The sequence below is a fragment of the Piliocolobus tephrosceles genome, chromosome 1 (genome assembly GCF_002776525.5).
Source record: "Piliocolobus tephrosceles isolate RC106 chromosome 1, ASM277652v3, whole genome shotgun sequence".
NCBI lineage: Eukaryota > Metazoa > Chordata > Mammalia > Primates > Cercopithecidae > Piliocolobus > Piliocolobus tephrosceles.
In genome coordinates, this window is record NC_045434.1 from 60,015,615 (window position 1) to 60,031,005 (window position 15,391).

General features: G+C 51.6%; 1 protein-coding gene across 2 annotated transcripts; it reads right to left on the reverse strand.

Annotated features, from left to right (window-relative positions):
• Nucleotides 1–318: 318 nt before the first annotated feature.
• Nucleotides 319–13,985, reverse strand: CHIT1 (chitinase 1). Of its 2 annotated transcripts, none has more exons than XM_023186969.2 (11): nt 13,866–13,985; nt 12,807–12,836; nt 9,929–10,130; nt 9,293–9,349; nt 7,744–7,909; nt 7,383–7,507; nt 6,446–6,569; nt 3,908–4,093; nt 3,460–3,573; nt 1,987–2,113; nt 319–445 (listed from the first exon to the last, which is right to left on the reverse strand). In XM_023186969.2, the coding sequence occupies exons 1-11, from the start codon at nt 13,888–13,890 to the stop codon at nt 438–440; spliced, it is 1,164 nt and encodes a 387-aa protein (XP_023042737.2). In that variant the 5' UTR covers nt 13,891–13,985; the 3' UTR covers nt 319–437. The 2 variants fall into 2 exon arrangements, with proteins under 2 accessions (XP_023042737.2, XP_023042736.2); XM_023186968.2 differs by lacking the exon at nt 319–445 and adding an exon at nt 914–1,385.
• Nucleotides 13,986–15,391: the final 1,406 nt, after the last annotated feature.

Sequence of the window (15,391 nt, forward strand, 5' to 3'; positions counted from 1 at the left end):
GCTCGTTGGGATGTGGTTGGCTATCCCTTAATTGAGACCTCAGGGGGCGGAGCACGTGCTCCAGCAGCTTGTGCTCTGGACTGAGGAAAGCAGGTTTCATAATGCCCGTGGACAGGCAGGCTGCCGGAGTGACGAGGGCACTGGTGCTCTGGTGCTGGGTGTACTCACGTGGGGGGCCAAACCGCCTCCCCCTCATCTCATCTGTCCCAATCCCCAGCTGCCTTCCCAAGTCCCACCCAGAAACCAGTTTGGAGTGAATAACAGGCTGGATCTTTAGGCTTTGTGCAGATATTCTTTGAACAGAATGATCAAGGTGCAGCCCAAAGCAGCCAGGAATGTTGGGATGACTTTATCTAACCAGGACGCCGTGTGCATGCTCTCTGGCCCGTTTCAGGCCTTGGTTCTGGACTCAGAATTGGTTAGAATCAGTCTTCAGTTTAAATGCCTGTAAAGTGAGAATAATCATTGTTTCTTCTTCATCTGGCGAACGGGGGCAGTAGGTGAGATAGGGCCTGCAAAGGGCCCAAACAGGATTTATCCCGAAGACGGCTGAGTACCAGGGGTCCGAATTCTTACTGTAATGTTGGGTGGCTGCTCGCCGAGCACTTAAATCAGGGAAAAGTTCTCTGCTGCCATCTAGTGGCACTTTGGGAATAACACCTGCGTGAAGGTCAGCAGAAGCTCCTGTTTCCAGGCTTCTGAGCCAATAACCAAAGAACGCGTTGTACTTGGGGCCGTGCTCTGGCTGCCATCACCTGTGTACTGGAAACCACCCACTGGCATATGGACTCACGAGGCAAGACCTGCCACAGGGCCTGGCACATCCTGCACGGACCACCTTCCCACCTGGCTCTGACCTGCGGATGTTTTGGAGTCAACAGTGTGCTTAGAGAGCCTCTTAAGTCACCACATCTTTGGGGAGAGGGGCACAAACCAAAGATTTATTTTGCAAGTGAAAGGGGCAGCCCAGGAGACCCAGAAAAAAGGAAGGCAGGGCTGAGAGCAGAAAGCCTGGATAAAGGAAGACCACAGAGAGGCCTGCAAGAGCCAGATCGCAGCCCACAGGGAAAACGCAGGAGGCAGGCTGTAGAGTGATCCTGGGCCCAGCCTCGAAGCTGGGACTGGAGGAGCCTTAGGGACTCAATTCCAGGTGCAGCATTTGCAGGAGGAGCTGAACACCAGGCCTGTTGGGCAGCTCTGCTGGAACAGCCGCCCCCCTGCACAGCTGTAGAAGCTGGACCGTTCCCGAGGGTTGGGATAGAGCCCATCAGGTTTGCCCTGGCAGAACGTGTCTTGTCCAGGGCTGGGGCCATGCTCAGGTTCAGAGGGCTGACCTGGTGTTGGAACTTCAAGCTCTGGTGTGCCTGAAGGCACGTATGGAAGACCTGGGAAGACAGTGAAGATTCAACCAAGGCTCCCTATAAGAGATCCCAAACCCACAGGCAGAGCACACAGGCAGCAACCATTGGCAGGCAGCAGCCCAGCACCATATGCCCTACAGGCTGAGTACAGCCAGGTACCCCAGGCAGAGAACAGCCAGACAACAGTCATACCTACAGCTGAAGCACAGTGTCACAGACAACACCTGGCTACACATGTGACAGGCAGTTAAGTCTTTACCCATCTGCAAGCACAACCATATACTGCTGAGGGCAGGTGGGGGTGACACGCTGCAGGCTAAGGGGAGGCTTTCTCCCAGATAAGAGAGGAACAAGCTGCTGCTCCCAGGCTGGGGGCCCTCTGGAGGGAAGCCACGGTTACAACACCCTGGGCAGGCATTGCTACAACCAGGAAGAGAAAGCGCAAAAAGGAAAATTGTTTTGACAGTTTCCTTAGCTCCTAGGGGTGCATAAGCTTGGGAAATTACAGTATTGGGGCAAAGTCATTTCCTCAGAAGGACCCAGGACCTACAGTTTGTTGGATGCATGGAGCTGTGTTCATACCCCACCTCCAAATTCTGCCACTGGCCCCGGGCACCTTACTTACTCAGTTCCCGCCGCAACGTCTGGATGAGAGGGTATCGGCCCTGGTCGCAGGAGAAGCCGGCAAAGTCATCTAAATCCAGTGCCCAGACCATCGCCCCGCCCAGTCCCTTCTGCTTCAGATAGCTGACCTGTGCAGGGAGGGGATGCAGTGGAGGAGCCCGGGGAAGCCTAGCCCTGCCAGCCCCAGAGCCTGGCTACCTCATCTGGACAGGGCCCTTTTTTCTCCAGCAGCCTCGGGCCTGTGAGTGGCTGCAGGTTCTGGACACAGCCCTGGGCTGGGAGCTTGGGTGCTGAGTCCTCATGCTGCTTGGACATCAGTCATTTTGCAGTCTCCTTGTCTTAACATAAGCATGACCTGGGGTGGGGTGGGTGCGCCGGGAAGAATAGTGTCAGATGTGTGCACCTCCCTAAGTGGGAACCCTTCACAGCTTGGTCATGTGTGGGCTGAGCTGCTTTATTTAAGGGTACTGTATGCTGGTCAAGGTAAGTTCAGTTACCATAGGGAACAACTCAGATTTCCAAAAGATCTCAATCAAGGCTTGCTTCTCTGTCTTCATGTCTTTGTCTTCCCTGAGAGCCATCTTCCCTCCACCAGATTGCTGAGGCTTCCTGAGGGTATGACTGTGTTTCCTCGGAGTGGGATTCTCTGTCCTCTAACCCTGCCAGGGGGCCACGGTGCTTGATCCCTTGCTGGCCCCAGCCTCCCTTTCAGCTAGGTCCCTTCCTCTACCTGCCCTGCTTGGGGGATCCAGCTCTGCGGGCCTACACTTTGTTCTCAGAGTCCAGCCTCTACTTGCTTCACACCCACGTCTTTGCTTGTACTGTTGCCTGCTTCCTCACCCCTAAGAATGGCCACCTTCTATGCTTTAGGACTTATCTGAAACACCCTTCCACCGTGACCCCTTCTCCCATCTCCCCAGCCAGGATCGTGGCCCCCTGCAATTCTCCACCTCTACAAGCTGCCACTGTCAACCACACATGATAACTGATGTGGAATGTACAGATAAACTAGTGAAGCATCCGTCTTCAGGAGCTAACAGTTTCACAGGGGAGAGTGGCATGAAACCAGGTAAATGCACTAACTCTTCAGGCCACCAATATTGGGCAGGAGAAGGGGGTCCTATAAGTAAAGCAAAAGATCTGTAATTTGAACATGCACCAGCTATTGCCAATGGGCTGAATAAAGTTATATGCCTCACCACTTGTATTTCTCCTCTTCATATGTCTGTAGAATTTGTATAGCATTTAGAAATCCTTTCTAGGGTGCTACTAAATGTAGAGCAATTTTTTGTCATTTTGTCTTTTGTGAGTCAATAGGTAGTAAAGGTACAAAATACTATCACGTGGAGATTTATGAAATGTTGGGACATTTAAAGGAGACTCACCCTTGAGGTCGTGAACTGCCCTCATTCCATGTCATTGACAGGCCTTGTTCACTCAGGACCACCCCCCTGCCAGCAGAGCTAGGCCTCACCTTGGTTTTGAAGCTCTCCACATCATCAAAGCCCACCCACTGGTTGTCCCTGAAGATGTAGGGCACCTCCTGGTCCTGGATTCTCTGTTTGGTGGCCCCCTTCCAGGAGCAGACCTGTGGGAGCAGAAGGCAGCACTGGGGAGGAGGAGGGAGGCTCTTGCACGCACCTTCCCTTCCTCACCAGGAGGAGACTAGAGATTGGAAAATTCCTGTCTGAGGAAGCCTGGAGAATCAGGATGTTCTTTGCAGTGACCTAGAATGCTGAACTCAGCTTGAGGCACCTGGGCTTAAGGATAAATTCAAGACAGTATGGATGGTATGGAATTTACCTGGCCAGAATTCTCTGCACCTGGCGTCCTTACTCAGAAACGGTAGGAGAAGGAACCCTCTGCTCTCTCAGGCACCCCCTGACCCCCATAGTACCCAGGGTGGTTATGGGTTTTCCTACCTCATAGTAGGCCAACATCCCTCCTTCCTTGGTGAAGGGGCCAGGAGTGCCAGACCCTGTGGCTGGGGCCCCCACTCTGGTGTCTAACGAGGAGGCCAGGGTGAAGGAGCGTCCATAGGTAGGCATGCCAAGGATCAGCTTGCTGGCAGGGGTCCCCTTCTGCAGCCACTGTTGCACAGCAGCATCCTGGTGGCAGAAGAGGGCAGGGCTAATTTTCTCAGCCCTCGGCCTGGTTCTGATTGTGTAAGTCTGGGGGATCCAGAGACAGAACTAGGAGGCCAGGGGCTCCTCAACTGGAGCCCCAAAGGCCTTCATTAGTATTCCAGCCCTACCCCACCTTCTTTAGAGCCTGCCTCAGACCCGTGACCCCAGTGAAGAAGCTACATGTCATGATAACCAGAGAGCATGGGCTTCGGATGCAGACAACCATTCACTGAACCAATGTGTACTGATGGCCAACTGTGTGCCAGGCGCTGTCCATGGTGCTTCAGACACACCCGTGAACAAGGCAGACACAGATCCCTGCCTTACCCAGCAGCTTATTTAACCTCACTGAGCCTTGGTGTTCTGTCTGTAACATGGGAATAAGGAAAATATCCATCTCTTAGGGCATTGTGAGAATTAAAGGTTATAATGCATGCAAAAGGTCAGCACAACGCAATAAAGGGTCACTATGGTCATCATTGTTATCATGATTGTTGTCTTAGTTTTACCCTGAGTACAAAAGCAGGGAATCGGGTCTGCTTTATTTATCTCTGTATCCCCAGTGCCTGGAATGACACCTGATGCTCAGATAGAACAAAGGCTTCCTCACCCACCTCTGAATAAGGCCTTCCCCCGGTTATGTATTACTTGATGTAACACCCCCAGGCCTGTGACGGGAGAAGGTACCCGATATGAGTGTGAAAAATTAATGAATAATGAAGCCTCATTCCTTAAGCCAAGAGTATGGTTCACTTTCCCCCAGAAGTTGCCCTAGTTTTGTCAGGTCTAGTTACTCTGAGCCCACTTAGCACTTAGGTAAAGAACAGCTTTCACTACATTTATTTAAATATATTTATTTTTGTCCATCTATACGACTTATCTTTGATCAGACTGGTGCTTTCTGAAGGCAGAAGTCGGGGCTTCTCCTGATCTGTTATAGCACTTTTGTGCAAGTTGGGAAAAGTCACCCCTCTGGCTAGAAGCAATCCCTGGGCACATCGTGTAGTGAGTAGAAGGCCTCTTTGTAGGAATAAGATGGCCTCCATTCCTCAGTGGATTCAAGGTACACAGTGTGGACAGCAGGGTGCTGGAGGGACTCCAACCCCACTCACCTCTCAGCTGAATGTCTTTCTTTCTGTGTCTCCCCACTGGCACAGGGATACAGCTTCCTCCAAAACTCACACAGTCTTCCAGACGGGGATGGAGAGGCCAGGCTCAGTGTGAAATGTGGGTGCCTGGCTCACTGGCTAAAAGAGGTGTTCTTCATTCATGAAAGAGCCAGAAAGTCAAAGATGTCCCACTCCAGCTGATATACAGAGATGTGGGCTCTCCAAAAGTAAAAAGCACTTTAATTTAGGGCTTTCTCTTTGTTGTTTGGTTTTGCTTGTTTTAAGAAAGAAAAATAATATAGTTATTATAAGCCCTCTCTGTAGGGTTTTATAAACCCTCTCTATATTGTAAGATATAGAGAGGGCCTATAAAGAGGATCTAGGCTGAGCATGTTGGCTCATGCCTATAATTCCAATGCTTTGGGAGGCTGAGGCAGGAGGATTGCTTGAGGGCAGGAGTTTGAGACCATCCTGGGCATATAGCAAGACTCCATCTCTACAAATTTAAAAAAATTAGCTGGTCATAGTGATTCCAGTTACTCAGAAGGCTGGGGCAGGAGGATCGCTTAAGCCTGGGAGGATGAAGCTGCAGTGAGCTATGATCATGCCACTGCACGCCCATCTTGGTGATAGAGCAAGACTCTATCTCTTAAGAGTAAATAAAATTTAAAAAATTAAAAGTGTCTTGATTGCTCAATGAGGAAAAGTTAGGAAACCCCAACCTACCCTAGTCTAAAAATGAAGCCTGCCCTTTGCAGGTGCTGGGGATGCTTCCATCCTTAGTGACATCCGTGGAGATGTTATCAACTTGGGAAAGCTCCTACCCCTGAAAGCGCCTTCCAGAAGGTCAACCAGTGTGACCGTGGAGCACAAGTCTGCCCACTGTCTTGAAGGAAATGGGGTGGAGGTGTGTGAGGGAAGCAGCAGGCCTGCTGGCTGGAGACTCAAGCTCAAAGTGGGCTTCCCCATTGGTCACTTGTTTGTCATCAAATTGGTTTGCTGTGTCTACCATCAGCCAAGATGCTCCACAGAAGTGAGGTTTCCCCTCAGTAGGGGGAGGGACCAGGAAAATAGAAGAAAACAAGCAAGCAAAGAAACGAAAAAGCTTCTGGCTTCTCAGTGCCCTGTGTCTTTTTGCCTATGAGGGCCTTGGGGCTCAAAAGAAGCCACCAGACAGGGCCTGCTGGACAGGGGAGTCCTGCCTCAGCCCTCCGGCCACACGTACCACGTTGAGGCTGGCCGCTGCACCACTCTCCTCTTGCCTCTTGTAGAGGGGGCTATTATGTCCCGTGACCTTCTCCCAAGAGCCATGGAAGTCATAGGCCATAAGGTTGACAAAATCCAGGTTCCTGCAGGAGGCATGGAAGAGGAGGTGAGGAACAAGGGATTGGGGGTGAGGGGAGCCCTTCTTTCTTACTCCTACCCTCTCAGTGCATGGCCTAGGGAGGAACCACTGGGGTCAGAGGCAAAGGTGGCAGGCTCACCTGGCTCTGCAGAAGATGACCCAGACAGCAGTCCCAGCCAGCCGCCTTATGGAGGCTATTCTCATTCTCATTCAAACTTGTCATCCTCACCCCACTGTCCCCTCAGCACCCCCAGGCCCTCCCTATTCCACTCAAGAAACCTCCTGCTACATTGCTATTTTGGAGGAAACTCTAGCTCAGGGTTTCTCCCACTTCAGTGTGCACACAGATCACCCAGGAATCTCATTAAAATGAAGGTTCTTCTTCAGAAGGCCTGGGGTGGGGTCTGAGAGTCCATAATTCTAACGAGCATCTGGTTGTTGTGGGGGCTGTGAGTCCACATGCTGTACTTTGAGGAGCAAGGATCCAGAAAACACATTTTCTTGAAGACAATGGCTTCACTACCTGCTCAGGGGCATTTTCACCTTAAGAATGAGTTCCCAAGGAAGAAGGCAGAGATCCAAAATGAAGGATCTGGAACAGGGCAGCAGCAGACACTAAGCAAAGCCTTTCTGGATGTGTCTTAGTTTTACCCTGAGTACAAAATCAGGGAACTGTCTGCTTTTGTTTTGGTGTAAGGATGGGACTTTCCAAATGCCTTGTAGGTGAACACCCGCTCTACCCCTGGGAAAGCTCAGTCTGCCCTTGGCCTCTCCTCGTTCCGAGAGCACGGTTCCAAGCCATCTGCCTGAGACTCACCTGGCGATTTTGTCCACCTCATATCCAGCATCCACATAGGTCTGCCCAGCTGGAACCGCTGCACTCAGAAGGAGGCGTTCCTTCCCTGAGGTCTGGGCTTCCTGCTGGAAGGCGTTGGCCAAGTCCTGTGGGAGTGGAGCTCAGAGTCAACACACGGGCCCGCACCAGGCAGGCAGCCCCTGTGAGCCCCAGGTAGATGTTCACTGGTAGAAGTCTGAGAGCTGACCACAGGGCCGATCTGTGCCATGCAGATATGTGAAGCAGCTGGCTCTGGAGGCAGAGCAGCCCTCATATGTGCTGTGGGGGCTCCAGCTCTGGGTCCTTGTGCAGACAGGGTGATCCCTGCCCCACCCAGCGGTACCTGCACCAGGGCCGTGAAGCGTTCCTTGTCTATGGCAGGGCTCCCCCGGCTTCCTGGGTACTCCCAGTCAAGGTCAAGGCCATCAAAGCTGTATTTGCGCAGAAACCTGATGGCTGAGTTGACGAAGGTCTGACGGTTGTTGGCCGTGGCTACCATATCTGTGAACCTGTGAGGTGATGAAGGGGAGTAAGGGCCTGCCTAGGACCAAACAGGAGGCCGCTCTCACTCAGAGACAGGTGAGAAAACACTCAGGACAGTGCGTCTCTGTGTCTGGGCCGGGAGGGGTGCTGGGAGGGCTTCTTCAGAGGCTGCAGGGATGTTTGCTGGTGAGTTATGGTCTGGGTTGAGGAAAGGGGACCATCCAGAGCGCTTTCTACCCCCGAACATCAATACCACCAGGGGCTCATGGATGCCCTAGAAGCCTTTCCCAAAATTCCCTCCAGAGGCTCCCTCCAAGCCCCTGAATTGTCCCACCCTGAATCAGACCTAGTTGACACCCTCGGAATGAAGGTTTAAAAAGAAGAGGAATTAGAGAAACTAGTTTTTCTCTAATTAGGATTTTTCTCTAATTAGAATTTCTCTAATTGCTTTACTAAGGTTAGTAAAGACCTGGGGAGCCCACTGTTTTAGTTTCCTGGCAGGTTAACCTGGTCATCTTTTCTCTAGCTCACACCTGTAGAGTGCTTTGTGTTTTTATTACTATTACTAGTCTGGAGCTCGTCAAAATCCCCACGCTGCCTCAAGAACCACCTCTCCACATCTTCCTTCCTTAGTGGGAAGTCCCTGAACTTCTTGGGGGTCTCAAGTCCTTTACAGATTGATCCTATTTTATTTTTGTTAATTTAGTCTGGGAACACCAGGCTAAAAACTCCTGCATTTCAATAAACAATCTGTATATAAGTATTATTCTGGAAGATGAGTTATAACTTTCATCAGATTCCCAAAAGGGTTCATGATCCAAAAAAGTTTTAGAAAGACTGTTTAGAGCTTCAGGAGCCATATATTCTGGATTTTCTAGAAAACACCAAGTTTCAAATACTCCATTCCATTATCTCCATAAATCATTAAAAAATGTCCCGCAAATGCCAATACTGTGGCACCCAGGCTCAATCTCACAGATTACCTTTTATACTCAGAAGTGGAATAAACATTCTCTCTGGAACAAGATAACCCATTTCTGAGCTCAGAAAACATAGACACTGCATGTTGTCAGGATTAGTTGGGACCCTCCCTCTTCTCATTTCATGGAAGAAGAGACTGATGCCTGGAGAGGTCTGAGCCCTCTGCTGTGTTTAGACCTGTGCTTCTGGCAAGACTGGATCTGAAACAGCCTGGAATGAAGCTCACTGTGCTGCCCTCCTGCTGGGGTGCCAAGAACCCGGAAGGAAATTCAGCCCCCAGAGTTCAGCTCCCCTCCCCTTTCCCCTGACCACATCTCAGCCTGGCCTGATTCCCTGACCAGGGCTCCCTCTGACCAGGGCTCCCTCTGGCCAGTGCACCAGGTTCTCATCCAGGAACTTTACCACACAGGTGACCACAGTCAACTAACTTCTGAGTGCCGAAATTCCAGCCTCCGATGGCTAACAGGGTCTTCAGCTTGGGATTCCTGAGAAAGACAGGAGACACAGCAGGACTTACTCTGCCAGCTCTCAGGGTTCCCTGGCAGGGATGTTACCATGGGGAGGAGCAACAAGGGTGGGGACGTGTCAAAGTGTCTATGCACAGAACCTGTACTAGCATTCCAAGGACAGTTGTAGATTGGAAAAGGGAAGTCACGTTCCTGACTCCCAGAACCACCTGTCTAACCGGGGAGACACGGCTGCCCACGTGGGCTCAGGAAGCAAGGATTGGGGCAGATTCTCAAGAGGCTTTGTGAAGGCACCCAGAACACTGGGGCTGAAGGGTGGATCCATTTCACAATGAGAAAGGGCCTTCACGGGAGACAGAAAGTCTCACAATCTCGATCCCACTTAGACCTAAACTGGAAGGGCCCTTTGGGATCCCCTAAGCAACCCCTACCTCTTTCATTAAGCACAGGAGAGCCCAGAGAGGTGATACAACTTGCCCAAAGCCACACAGTGGGTCTGTGGCAGGTCCTTAGTTCTGGGGAGGTGCCTGGCTCTGGGAGGAGGTTGTCTGTCCCCACTCCACACCCCACCCACCCTGCTCCTCTGCTTTGGCTCACATCTTCTTCAGGCCATTGAACTCCTGGTAGAGAGTCTCATCATTCCACTCAATGGTGCTCAGCTGGTGGTTGGTCATGCCAGCGAAGGCGTAGATGAGGTGGGTGCAAAGGCTGGGGTCCACGTCCTTGGGCAGGAAGCGAGCCTCCCCCTGTCTGTACTGGGCCCAGTTGGTGAAGTAGCAGACCAGTTTTGCAGCAGAACCTGGCCCGTTGGAGTAAAGAAAAGAGATAACTGTCAGCAGGGCCTTCTGGGGACTTGTCACCCTCCGTCTGGGGCAGGCAATGTCCTTGGACCTCCCTCTTCTACACCTGGAGTCAGTGGAGGGACGTGACAGGCAGAAATGGCATTTGCTTTTGTGTGGGTGGAGCCTTGCAGTTGGGAAAGCATTTTCAGAGGCCAGACATGGGATCCTCAGAACACTGAGTGGGCAGGGCCATCATCTTCCAAGACTTGTTTTCCCGGGAAGCAAGTTGAGGCTCACGAGCTTGGGGCCCGTCCTCATCAGCACAGCTGCTAAGAGGGCAGAGCAGCCGTGCTGTGGCCTAAGCCTCATGACTCCTTGACATCCTTAAAAGTTGCTAGTCTCAGAATCTGAGCTCCCAGGACTAGGGTCTGGCAGGCAGGTCTCCCTACCCCCAGTTAGGGTCTCCCCTCCAGGCCCCGAAACCTGAAAGAAGGTAGCCCCAGGCAGCCCCAACATGAGGCCCAGAGGGAATTAGACATGGCATGCTCATCTGTAGAAGGAAGGCAGGCAGAACTTTCCAAAACGGTTTGGAATACCCCAGAATACTTCATTAAAATGCAAACCGATAAGTAGCAGAGAGGAGGCCCCAGTTACAGGCCTGGGTTTATGTTTCTTTAGTCTTGCATTAAAGCCATTTGCATTTGCTTGTTATCCCTTGTAGATAATCTGTTTATCAATATCACTGCTGAGATTCTAATAAAGAGCTAATTTTATCTAGGAGAAGGCATCTTGTCTCTAAGTACCCCACACACTATAGGTTACTTGTCTCTAGAGTACCCTACAGTGTGTGAAAAGACTTTGCAGGGGGTAGGATGGTCTGTTCCCAGTGAGGGCCTGGTGGTGATGACCCCCACTGAGGTCAGCCCTGTGCAGGGTTGACCAGGACACCAGGAAGCAAGAATGCTAGTCTTCATTCCAGCATCTGCCAAAAATAGACTTTGGGTCCAACTCATTTTCAATCCTGGCCCCATCTGATAATGACTGTGTGGTCTCTGGGGTCTCTTCCAGTCTCTCACTCTATGATGGTGTGGTTCGTGTGAGCCAACATTTTATGCCAAGATCTTGATGGAGTGGTGAGTTTGGACTGGATCGTGTCTGTGGCTGGTGTCTAGAACCTGGGACTTCCCTTTTCCCCAGCAGGGTCTCTCTGTACCCCCTCCAATGCCCACATGGACAGGGAGGTGGCGAGGAAGAGGAAGGGTGCAAAGTGTCTATAGGAGAGTTTTGGGAAGAGAGAGCTCAGGCAGGCCTCAACTAGAGCCCAAGAGCATAGAGGGCTGACCCCGGGCATACACGTGGCTCTGGAGTTGTCACTGTTTCTAACCAGGGGTCACCCTGGAGTGCAGCTTGCTGGTGGGGCTGGGGCGTAGCCTGCAGTGATACAGGAGAATTGCTGAACTGCCCAAAGCAAAAGAGAGGAAGGAGGGGATGAACCCAGAGAACTCATCCTCCAGGCCACATAGGAAGGAGCCAGGAAGCTCTTTTTCTGTCATGTCATGCTGTCGCATATCAAATATTGTTATGAATTTCTGTACTATGGAGAAAATAAAGTGCAGTGGTTAACAGCAGGGACTCTGGCATGTCAGTGTCTGGGTTGAAATCCCAACTTTGCAACTTACTCACTGTGTGACTCAGCTTCCTGCTGTGTGAAACAGGGAGGCCATTGGACCTCCCGTAATGTGTGTCACACGACCCCCGTGTGGGCTAAAGTTAATACATGTAAAACACTCGGAGGAACACTGCATGGAAGAAGCTCTGTTCTAGGTGTTTTGCGTGTATTAACCCTTAGTTCACACAAAGTCCTACTATTATTACTATACTGCAGAAAGCCCAGAAGTAGCCTGGACTGAAGCTTTTTGAGAAATCTCCCACCTCTCATCTTCCCCATGTTTGCTGTATCTGTGTCCGCGGCTGTTCCCTCCTATGAGGCTGAGCGGGAAATGTACGTCCAATGCCACAGCCCAGTGTGAGAGGCACAGTCACAGGAGAAGGTCGGAGAGGCCAGCATTCCCCGGCGGCTGACGCCCAGGGAATGGGGTGGGGCAAGAAGGGGACCAGGAGTCCGAGTTGCTGAAGGTCTCCCAAGGTCTCTTTTCCATTTGACACAACAAGGAGCTCCCTCCTGCCTCTCTCAAGCTCCACATCTGATCAGTTCAACAAATCAGAAGCAGTGTGTTATCCTCACGGAGCTAAGGGGCTGGGGATGCTCACCCAGATGAGACTAAGGTTCCTTACCCCCAGCAACTTGGAGTCTGGTGCAGAGTGACGACATCTGAGCCAATAATGAGAGGCAGTGCAAAATATGCTGTAAAATACACAGGTGCTGCAAGAGCACAGAGTGCAGAGGAGGGAGCCAGCGACCCCAGGAAAAGGAAAGCCCTGAGAGAGCTGATGTGCAAGCTGGCCCCACGCATGTGCAGGAGCTCAGCTAGTGGATAAGGAGGCAAGAGCCTTCCTGGGAGGGCAACTAGGGGATGGGGACATTTGCAGGGTCTGAGCTTTGGAAGAGAGTCACTACTGAAATCTGGAGCTCTTGGGGAGGTGTGGCCGGGAAAGTGTGTTGGGACATGAAGCAAAGCCCAGGGAAGGGGCTAAGGGATTCAAGAGCTAGCTCCAAGAAAGAGGCCACTTACCCCATGGGCTCATCAGCAGGACCATGAAACCTGGAGCAACACAAGAGAGAAGGCCAGGGTTATGCCGCCATTCTCACCTTCCCAGGCCCCACAGCTACGGAAGCACAGGAGGTGGTCAGGGAGGGCTGATTTCATACGAATCAAGCTTTCTCCTTCCAGAAGGGACCCAGGAGGGCACTGTGCCCATCCCTTCATGCAGGCCAGACCATGGGGGTCCCTTCCTGGACTGGGATGGCTCCCTGGGCTGAGGCTGCCCCCTCTCTATGCCTCAGTAAAGGGCAGTGTGGATTCAGGAAGCCTGTGGAAAAACCGCTGACTTGTGAGTTATTCAGAGAGACTGCTTCTCTTTTGGAACAAGAAGAAAACCTGTTCTGGGGCTAGAAAGAACCAATCTGGAAGGGCTGCACGGGGAGAGATCATCTCCTGGGGAGGGCCTGTGCCTCTGCTGCCATCGTTTATGCTTCCTGCTGCCTCTCCACCGCCTGGCTGTAGCAGGCATCCACAGCCTTGGAGACCTAGGGCTTGACAGGACTCCTTCAAAGAGATCTCTTTCACCTGGTGACCTTGGACTTCTCTGTCAACCTAATAGAACCTGCATGAAAATTTGCAAGGATGCCCAGGGTCCTGGCCCCAGGCTGCCTTCTTGCAGGACAGCCAATATGAGGTTGGAGAAGAGGCTCTTGGCAGTGGGTGCTTCTTGGATAAGGCCAACAGGAGGGACGTAAGAACATGGGAAAGACACAAAGACCCAGTGCAGGGGCCTCATTGACTCTGGGCTTTCAGGACAGAAAGAAGAAAGTCAAGTCATCTTCAGCCTGTTGAGAAAAGCCTTCCCTTGCAACACGAAGTCTCTTGGGTTGAAAGAGCCTAAGGGGGAGCCCACAGGAAAGGTAATTAAGGGGCTGCAAACCAGGAGGCATGGAGAGGGATAAAATGACCCTCTGAAGTTCTCCAGAGTCCCCCTGCTTCCTTGCAAAGGGTAGCAAGAGGTCCCTGGACATGCACATCCCCACCTCCCCACAGCTCCCGAGACCCAGCCCACTATCCCTGACAGCTCACCTGCCCAGACCACAGACCGCACCATGATGCAGCTCAGCAGCAGGCTCAGCCCATACGAACCAGCATTCCAGGTCCTGCTCTGCTTTTATCTGGCCACCCTGTCCCACCCCAGCCAGGAGTGTTGCAATCAGGAGCACTAGCGGGAGGAGGGGTGGGAGCAGGGTGGGGCAGGGTAAGATGTCAAATAGCATGAATTGGGCAAACTTGACACAATGGCCTTTAGCAATTCTTGCTTTTCTGGAACAATCAGAGGGTGGCTCTTAGTGTTGCCAAACAGAGGAAAGCGGGAAATGGCCCTGAACCTCCTGATGGATGAACATGACCCTGACTTTCTTTGTGTAGGTGGTGAGGACCATAAGCAGCCCCAGACTTAATAGGGCTTGGAGGAAGAGAAATGACTCACGAGTCAGGCAGCTGGGTTCCAGACCAGCTCTCTTGCTTCTCCGCTGCCCTCTCTCAAACTGCTTCTCCATCTGGAAGATAATGGTTTTGCAAATATAATTTATTTTTCATGATTATATCCATTGATGGAGAAAAATAGACAATGATAAATAGTGGTTATGAGTTTGGTAATAGCTTGAAATGCCTACATTTCTTATGAAGAATAATAACGGTGGACATTCAGGCCAGGCATGCTGGCTCACACCTGTAATCCCAGCACTTTGGGAGGCTGAGGTGGGCGGATCACCTGAGGTCAGGAATTTGAGACCAGCCTGATCAACATGGAGAAACCCCATCTCTACTAAAAATATAAAATTAACCAGGCGTGGTGGCACATGCCTGTAATCCCAGCTACTCGGGAGGCTGAGGTAGGAGAATCGCTTGAACCCCGGAGGTGGAGGTTGCAGTGAGCTGAGATCACACCCATTGCACTCCAGCCTGGGCAATAAGAGCAACACTCTGTCTCAAAGAAAAAAAAAAAAAGAATGGTGGACATTTGTATCAGTTTCCCAGAGCTACTATAACAAATGGCCACCAACCAGGTGGTTTGAAACAACAGAAGTTTATTCTCTCACAGTTCTGGAGGCCTGAAGCCTGGAAACAAGGTGCTGGCAGGACCATGCTTCCTCCAAAGGCTCCAGGGGGGAATCCTTCCTGGCAGCTTCCAGCTTCTGATGGCCCCTGGCGTTCCTGGGTGTGCAACGGCATCACTCCAGTTTGCCTGTCTCTGTATGTCTCCTCCTTTCTGTCTCTCAGAAGGACATTGTAATCCAAGATGATCTCATCTTGAGATCTTTACCTTCATTACATTTGCAAAGATCCCTATTCCAAACAGAGGCACGTTCTGAGATTCCAAGTGATGTTATCCTTCCGGGAGCTGGGCGGGGGGTGGTCACCATTCAATTCACTACAGGACCCAAGTGGGGACATATTTCTGTAATGTCTGCAGACAATGTCTGGTGCATGCATGAACTCCAGGGTCCCTGAGAAAGCTCTGCAGTTTCTAGGGGATCCCGTCTTTGGCCCGTGTGCTTAACATGAATGGGCTGGATGGCCACGTGGGAATCCTGCGTGTGGCAGGCTCT